The following is a 9,047-nucleotide window of genomic DNA, read 5'->3' as shown; positions in this document are numbered from 1 at the left end:
TCTAAAAATCTTTTATGGTATCAGCCTATGAAAATACACATGAGCCAGGTTTCTTCTTCCACCTACTTATTTATTTTTACTTTCTTTAAAATAGTGATGCAAAAGGAACTCTACAAAACACACAGTCATGGAAGGAATTGAAGAATTGAAGACAGTTTAGGATGGTGAGGAAAAGGCTAGAGGAAAAACACATTCTGCAGCACTTATTCTGCCTTTTTTTTTTTTCTGTAAGAAAAGTTGCACAAAACAAGAAGCATAGTGTACTACAATTGCTGCATTTTCTAAATGAGAGTTAGAAGGGTGTGGTGGTACCCACACAGAAATGTCAGAGATAGAAATGTGGAGGATCTGCATGCATGGGGGTATATATGTACATACTTCTTTTTAGAAACCATGAACCCTAATGCTTAAAAAAAGGAAACCGAAAACAGAAAAAACAAAACAAAACATTTAAGGGGAGCTATCAATTTCTATTGGTGAGGATTCTTGATCTTGGGGAGGTTCTGGGAAGTTTATTTCTCTTTCTTCTTCCTCTTCTTCTAGGACTGGAATAATTTCAATGTCTTCTTCATTCTTTGGTTGGGAAGATATTTCAGTTAGCTCAACCACCTGTTCTTTTATTTCAATTGCCTGTTCCTTTTTTTCTTCTGCTGACAGAAGAACCACGTTCTAGAACACAAAATAAATAAATGTTTTTTGATCTTTATTATTGACATCATTCTCAACAATCTCTACAAATATTCACCAACTACCTCTGAATAAATCCTCAAGGCCAGTAAGCATTTGGCATTTTGTCTGGAGGGATCAAGAAAGAATACTGAATTATTAGAGGGATTTAGATTCCAGCTCCGTTTTACCTTTAGTGGAAATGACCCAGGACAGGTAATTTTCCCCCTGAGTCTGCTTTCCTCATCTGCAAAATGGAGTTGATGATGATTTCTAATTTCTACTCTAATTTTAACATTCTATGCTTTTGAAGCAGTTGACCTATCTCTGGTTTATCTATTTGTGGATATTCAACTGTAGATCCTTTTGGAACAATTTTTTTGGGAAGAGAAATAGGGTGAAAAAGCAAGAAGAAGAAGGGACAGAGAAACAATATCAAAGAATTCGCAGTCTCCATTCTTCAACTGTCCTTCTTTCAAACATTAAATATAGAATCATGAACCAAGTGGAAGCCTGAAGTCTAGCCCAAATGGAATGTTCAATCCATGATATTTTCAAATGCTTCATATGCATATGAAATTTGGACAATGAATAAGGAAGATTGTAGAAGAATTGATGCATTTGAGTTATGGTGTTAGAGAAGAATTTTGAAAGTACCAAAGACTGCCAGAAGAACATACAAATCTGTGTTGGAAGAAGTACAGCCAGAATGCTCATTACAAGCCATGGTGGCAAGACTTTGTCTCCCATATGTTGGACATTATCAGGAGGGACCAGTCCCTGGAGAAGGACATTTATGCTTTGTAAAGTGGAGGGATAGTGAAAAAGAAGAAGATGCTTATTGAGATGGATTGACACCATGGCAGCAGCAATTGGCTCAAGAGTAGCAACAACTGTGAGGATGGCACAGGGCCAAGTAGTGTTTCATTCTACTGTGCATTGGGTAACTATGAATTGGAGCTGACTCAACGACATCTAAAACTACAACAAGGTATACATAGTACGAAACTGCATCTTCTATATAGTCTTTGGACTTATTTTTAATGGGAAGACATTTTTCCTCATTACTGGAATTTATTATTTCCTGGAAATATGACAAGACTAATTTTCCTGAAGCTCCCCAGTCTTAATGTCTCATCAGATCACATTTTCCACAAAAGACGTTTTGCAGAAGTGATGTTTTTAAGAGGGAGATGGTGAACAGAGTGGCCACTACTTACAGATTTAGGTCTGGAGCACATTCTTTTCCAGTCGTTCTCAGCAATGCCAGCTGTCACAAGCTTCTGGAAGAAGGAGAAGGTGAGCATTGCTGCAAAAATGCCCTAAAAGACAATAGAAGAATGTGAGTGAAAATGTTATAATGGTACAAAAACACAGAACTAATTTTCAATAAGTGACTGTTGAAAAACAATCAATAACCGAAGGGTCAATTTCTTGTGTGGTAATGACTAGTTGTGAGAATTACTAGTATAGGAGACCAAAAAACCAACTGCCATTGATTTAGATTCCAGATAACCCCATGTGTGTCAGGTAGAGTTGCATTTCATAAAGTTTTCAATGACTGAGTTTTCAGGACTAGATCACCAGGTCTTTCTTCTGAAGCACCTCTGGGTAGACTTAAACCTTCCACCTTTCAGTTCGCTGCCAATGTGTTAACCATTTGCACCATCCAAGGATAGATCTTTATAACTCTATCCCTTAGGACAACTCCTGGCACACAGCAGATGATTCATGTATGTTGCAGGCATAATCAGTTGAAGAATCAATTTTACACAGAAGAGAATATTTACTAAGCCCTGTAGTACTGTGGGTTAATGTGCTGGACTGCAAAGTCAGTTTGAACCTCAAGGTTGGTGGGTCAAGCTCACCAGCTGTTCCTCAGAAACCCTATACAAGGTTGCTATGCCTCAGAACCGACCTGATGGCACTTAACAACAACAACAACAATTAAAATTTTATCCAGCTTTAGAAACTATGGTATCAAACTATGGAGACCTTTCAACACTTGAGAGGTGTTTTCCCCCCTTCCACTCTATATTAAAAACTCCTTGAGGTAAAAGATATTTGCAACAACCTATTTACTTCTTCCATCATACATCTTTCTTAATCAATAACAATATAATTACTATCATTATTAATAATGTTGTTGGCAAATACTTTTGAGTCTGTTCTGACTCCTAGTGATCTGTATAGGATTTCTGAGGAATGGCTGGCGCGTCTGAACTGACTACCATGTGATTCACAGTCCAGTGCTAATCCTACAGTGCCACACTAGGAGAATAACAACAATAAATATTAATAACAATATTTCTATGCATTTTCTATGTATCACACACTGTTATATATGCTTTGAATGTATTAACTCATTTATTCCTAAAACAGTCCTATAAGTGCTGTTTTATAGATGAAGCAATTGAAGCAGCCTGTAGTAAAACCTTGTTAAAGGCCACACTGTTAATAAGTAGCAGACCCAGGTTTTCCAGATCTAGAGTTGATGGTCATAATAAAGATCTGTATTTCTTTCCTGGAAAGAAACTCAGTTGTTTCACACTTACCAAGAACACAGATCGCACACTGTAACAGTATTGTGTAGATGGAGAGTTTTCGTCAGACACCTTCATTGATTCACAGTTGTATATATTAATTTGTGGTTTGGCAGCTTTAACAAGATACAGACGCTCCATTTTAAAAAAGTGGGAGAATGTAATATTAAATATGTCCATGATCAAAAGAATTATCCCAGAAATGGCAGCAAAGAGGCTCAGTGAGTTCATTATCATTTTTCCTTTCACCTAAAATGGTGACACAAAGAGTTGTTTATTGAATTTGATTTACAGTTGTAGAAAATAAGCTAGGAAAGATTCCAAATGCTATTGTCCTGTTTCACAAAGGTACTACACCAAAATCAGACTATGGTTCATCTCACCAGCACCAACACCAAAACCACAACCCAGTCCCTCTCGAAACAAGGTTCAGTCTCAGTCAATCATCTTTCAAAATACAATGATAACATATCTCTGGGAATATAGATAAGACAATGTGGGTGTGAATGCAGGGTAGGGCATTCACACCTATGTTGTCTGGGTGTGAATGCAGGGTAGGGCATTCACACCCACATTGTCTTATCTATATCCCCAGAGACATAAATTATCATTGTAGGGCTGACAAAATGTTCAAACAGGAAACACATATAAAAAGTTTCCTAGCAATTTGTGATCTCTCATGATTATTTTATAACATACATGCTTCACCCTTGGCTACATGACCTAGAGATAGCAAGTTAGTAGGCCTGGCTATAGTTGGAGAATAGAACAATTTCCAGTCAGTACACCATTTGCTTTGAAAGTGACTCAACTTCATTATTGCTTTGAAGGTATAAAAGTGTGTTGAGGGAGAAGTGTCTTCAAATTGTACTCAGGAAGAAACTTATGGGTGAGCTTCTGACCCAAAAGAGTTTTATGTAACAGCTTATTCCTGGGTGTAGATTAGTTTCTGGGGGTTGTATGAACAAGCTACACTGTGTAGATCTTGACATCTGCTCAAGCGTTTCCACACATGTTGCTCAATTTTATCTTTAAGGCAATTAAGTATAATAGCAAGAACTACTACCTCCATTTTTAGGTGAAAACTCAGAGGTACAGAGAGGTAAACTGACCTACTCCATGTCACACCTGAACATGAACTTAGAACTTGAATAAATTATAGCACTGAACAGATGATTTCCCTAAATGGTGGTCTGGGATAAAAGACAGTTTTCAAAAAGATCTATTATTTTCATATAGCATCTAACATTTATAGGACTAAAGTATGTTCTTCATTTGTTTGTTGTTACCAAGTGCCATTGAGTTGATCCTGACTCATAGTGACGCTGTATAGGGTTTCCAAGGAGCAACTGGTGATTTTGAACAGCCAGCCTCGTGTTTCAAACCGACCTTAAGGTCCTGAGCTTATCTTTCAGTGCCATATGATCTGTGCTTAATTCTGTTTCCATGGAGATAGTTCATGCAGATCTCATTTCAGAAATTTTAAATGAATAGAATCACAGCAGGATGGTGGGGGATCCTTTGCTTTTTAGAGTTAAAAGAGAACTCTGTGCTACTGTGATACCAAATATATATATTGCTGTTGTTAAATGTAGCCAAGTCGGTTCTGACTCATATCGATTCTGCATAGATTCTGAGGAGCAGCTGGTAGGCTTGAACCGCCACCTCGTGGTTCAAATTAACCTTGAGGTCCAGTGCTTATCCTATAGCACCACACGAGAATTCCCCAAAACAATTTTAGTTTCAATATATATATTAACTTTTCCCTTAGAAAGAAGGACATGTGGTTACTTGCCAAACTATTCCTGGGATTTTTCTCCGCTGCTACCTGGAGTGATCCAGAAATGATAAACTGCAAAGAAAGAGGGGGTGCATGGAGAAGGGATTGGGGAGAGAAGAGAAGAAAGGAAGATCAGAACACTAACATTGAGAACTGGTTGTAGAGAAGACACCCACACCTTCTGTTACTGTCACTAAACTTTCCACCCATTTTTATTGGATCCATTTGTCAGCAGCCATAATTCTCTTTTATTCAATTTCAGTGATATTCAATAGATCGCCTCTACTCGGCCATCTGGGGGCTGTGACTAGGAATATTATAAGACTCACATTTCATATTTTTATTTCAATTAAGACTCACATTGTAAATTTTTTAACCTCTTTTTTTTTTTTAATTTGTGGAAATTGCTTTTTGGGGTTCACAATTATTTAAAATGACTTTGATGCCAACAAAAAATCAATCAAAGAAGAAGGAACGACTTGGCCTGAGCATCATAGGCACACCATTACAATGTTGGTTGCTACAAGTAATGATTATTTTTTATCTTCTTTTTTAAAAGTTTGAGTTGTTTCATAGAGGAAGATTTGTTCTAATCTGACTCTTCGTGTTTAGGAAATTTGAATCTCAGACTCAACTTTAAAGTGTTAACTATGAAAGTGTAGGAATCATCACATGAACATCATGCCAAGACAGGACTACAAGCTTGGACAACATTTACAAAAAACAGGTTAAAAAAGTGTCACTTGGGTGACAAGCCAAAGGAGGTTTATTTGGGCTGAAACTAATTTCATCTAGTGTCGTGGGTGAAGGGAAGAAGGATAAAGTGGGAGGAGTCTCAGGATGTTACTCTTCCTTCTTGCTTCCAATCCACTATGCCATACAATCCAAATGTCTAATTTCCTAACCCCAATTGACTTTGGAGAAGTACTGGATTGAACAATCTTTTATGTGTAGATCCATGCAAGATATCTTTCTTTGAATTCACATGAGTTTTACCCTTGACTTTCAACCAGGGAGCATGATCACTCAACCACAGGATGCATACTCAGTGCAGTCAATATCTTTCTGAATAATGAAGATCATAGAAAAATTGATACATTTGAGTTATGGTGTTAGAGGAGACTATTGAAAGTGCCTTGGACTGCTAAAAGAACAAACAAATCTGTGTTGGAAGAAGTACATCCAAAGTACTCCTTGGAAGTCAGGATGGCCAAACTTCATCTCTCATACTTGGGACATAGTGTCTGGAGGTACCAGTCACTGGAGCAGTAATATCATGCTTGGTAAAGTGGAGGGTTAGAGAAAAAGAGGAAGACCCCCAGAGAGATGGATTGGCACAGTGGTACCTGTGATGGGCTTAAATGTAACAATGATTATGAGGTTGGCTCAGTAAAGGGCAGTGTTTCATTCTGCTGTTCATAGGGTCTCTCTGAGTTGGTGTTGACTCGATGGCACCTAACACAACAGCAACTTTGTTTCCTATCCATATACTACCCTTCACACAGAAACGATCTGATATATGTCACTGGGCTTTTTTACATGTTGTATGCACCTCCAAGTGGTTGTTATTTTTCACTCACCATAATGCCTCCCCAGAGAGGGTACCAGACAGCCATGCAAATGGGTGCATAGATCCCTATGGGGATCATCAGAAGACTCCCCAGAGCAAAGTGGAACAACCCATTCATGATCTGGATAGCCTGAGGAGAGAATAGAGACACTGATGGGTGAACTAAAATCATCATCAAGTTAGAAGGGAAGGGAAGGCTGGAAGTTCTGACTACTGACTTGGGTCAGTGAAAACTGTCTTGAAGGAAGCTGTGAAGACCTTTGTCTTTTATTATTCAGACAAGTCTTTCCCATCATCTGTGACATTTCCAAGGATCAGACATCTCTGGCATACTGGTCCAAATTGGAATAGGAGGCCCTTAAATACACAAGCCCCAATGCCATTACCCAAAAGGGAGTAATATCACTGGGGTGGTTAGGTGATCATTTTCATGATAGATCCAGTTTTGGCCCACCATGTGAGACATGGAAAACACCTCAGTTGGGTCAAGTCTCTTCAAGTTGAGTTAAATTCTGCACCTGACCTACAGTATCAGTTTTAGTAGACCAGAGTATTCCTAGGATATGGAGTGGAAGGCAACTGACTTACCCCCAAAGCCTTTGACTCCCTTATGAAGAAGTGTTGTGTGGGGCCCACCAGTGAAGACATCTTCCAAGGAGTTATTTTCTGAACTGGATACATGCCAATAGGACTTTTTATCGGCTCTTCTGGTAAAGTTCCACTCATTGAGTTTCTGGGTGTCATCATTTCACTCTCAGAACTTTAAGAAAGAAAACAAATGATAAAATGAAGGAAATATGAGATTTGTGGCACTCTTCAATTTTGTCTCACACATCTGAATGCTTCTTTTTTACAGTCCACCCATGGATGTCATTGAAGCATCTTCCTAGTAGCCTGGGATCTGAGGTAGGCCAACTGCTGAGTTTTGAGCAAGGTTCTAGAGGAGGTAGCTCAGTTAAGGACATGTTGTTGTTGTTTAGTACCATCAAGCCAGTTCCTACTCATAGTGACCCTGTGTTAGGTCATCAAAAAGTGGCTGGTGGGTTTGAAACATTGTCATGGTTAGCAGTCCAGTGCTTATCCTACAGTGTCACACTAGGTCTATGGTCCTAGTATTCTTCGTAGTGAACATCATGATCATACTCCATGTGTTCCATTTGCCTCTTGTTTCAGAATGCTGTCTTATACTTTTATATCAGCAAATTTATTTTGTATGTCCTTTTGTTTATCTGTCTTTGTCTAGTATTATGGGCCAGAGATACCATGACCAAGTATGGTGACGATTGCTCATGAAATCAGAAGGGCTAATTCTAGTTCTCCCTCTGTCTCTATTACCATTCCTTTGTCAGTTGGATGTACTGTGATGACTTGCATGCTACTATGATGCTGGAAACTATGCTCTGGTATTTCAAATATCAGCAGGGCCACTCATGGTAGGCAGTTTATAGTGGAACTTCAAGACTAGGAAGAAAAGCCTGGTGATCTACTACCTAAAATTAGCCAATGAAAGTATTATGGTTCACAAAACAGAATACCATTCAATAGAGTGCTGGAAGAGGAACTCTCTAGGTTGGAAGGCATTAAAATACACAGTGGCTGCCAACAAGGGACTGGAGTATATTTATGACCATGAAGAGGGTGCAGGACCATTCAGTGTTGTGTATGGCATTGTCATGTGTTGGAACTGATTCAAAGGCAGCTAACAACAACTCTGCTTCTAACTCTGTGACCTTCAGTGAGTTGCTTCAAGAAGGTTTCATAGTGTTCTACATAGAACACAGAGTCTAAACTCTATGTGATCTCTATGTGTTGTTGTTGAGTGCTGTCAAGTTGGTTCCAACTCATAGCAACCCGTTATAGGCTTGCTTTAAATCTTTGTGGTATCAGAAAGCCTCACCTTTCTCCCATTGAATGACTGGTGGACACTGACCACTGACCTTGTGGTTTGCAGTTCAGTGCTTATCGTACGGAGCCACCATGCCTAAGTTTAAATCACAGTTCTTCTATTTGTTGTGAGACTTTGTGAAAGTTCTTTAAATTATCTGGGCCTGAGGTTCTTCAACTGTAGACTGGGGTTAGTAATAATTCTTGTCTCACAGGGTACTATAAGACTTAGTCAGATGGTCTGTGCAGGACTGGTATTTTTATTAATTTTTTTCTTTCATTCAGGTGTAGTTAAGATAAAGAACCCTGGTGACTCAGTGGTCAAGTGTTTGGATGCTAACAGAAAGCCCCATGACTTGGACTCACCAGCCATTCCACAAGCAGTTTGCATCTTTAAACATTACAGTAGAAATCCTATTGGGGGTTCTACTTTGCATTAGACACTAAAGACTCAAAACCAGAAGAATTATGGGATGACAGAAAAAAAAACATCATACAGGAAGAAAGCAAAAGATCATTAGGAAGACAAGAAAGATGGAAAAGATCAAAATGGATGTCAGAAGAGACTCTGAAATTTCTTCTCCAGCATAGAGAGGCTAAAGCA

General features: G+C 38.7%; 1 protein-coding gene across 1 annotated transcript; it reads right to left on the bottom strand.

Moving 5' to 3' along the window:
• Positions 1–450: 450 nt before the first annotated feature.
• On the bottom strand, positions 451–7,306 carry MS4A1 (membrane-spanning 4-domains, subfamily A, member 1). Its single transcript, XM_006874985.1, has 6 exons — positions 7,148–7,306; positions 6,570–6,689; positions 5,005–5,061; positions 3,222–3,458; positions 1,887–1,988; positions 451–669 (listed from the first exon to the last, which is right to left on the bottom strand). The coding sequence occupies exons 1-6, from the start codon at positions 7,304–7,306 to the stop codon at positions 451–453; spliced, it is 894 nt and encodes a 297-aa protein (XP_006875047.1).
• Between the last annotated feature and the right edge of the window lie 1,741 nt (positions 7,307–9,047).

This window comes from Chrysochloris asiatica, unplaced genomic scaffold, assembly GCF_000296735.1.
Source record: "Chrysochloris asiatica unplaced genomic scaffold, ChrAsi1.0 scaffold00310, whole genome shotgun sequence".
In the NCBI taxonomy this organism is placed as follows: Eukaryota; Metazoa; Chordata; class Mammalia; order Afrosoricida; family Chrysochloridae; genus Chrysochloris; species Chrysochloris asiatica.
Note: the sequence above shows the minus strand (reverse complement) of the source record. Positions and strands in the feature narration are given on the sequence as shown.

Coding starts and splice junctions, on each gene's coding strand:
- MS4A1 (XM_006874985.1), bottom strand. CDS start 7,306: ATGATGACACCCAGAAACTCAATGAGTGGAACTTTACCAGAAGAGCCG. Junction 5,062..6,569: donor CTCTCTGGGGAGGCATTATG/GTGAGTGAAAAA, acceptor CTTTCTTTGCAG/TTTATCATTTCTGGATCACT. Junction 3,459..5,004: donor AAAATCCCAGGAATAGTTTG/GCAAGTAACCAC, acceptor TCACCATTTTAG/GTGAAAGGAAAAATGATAAT.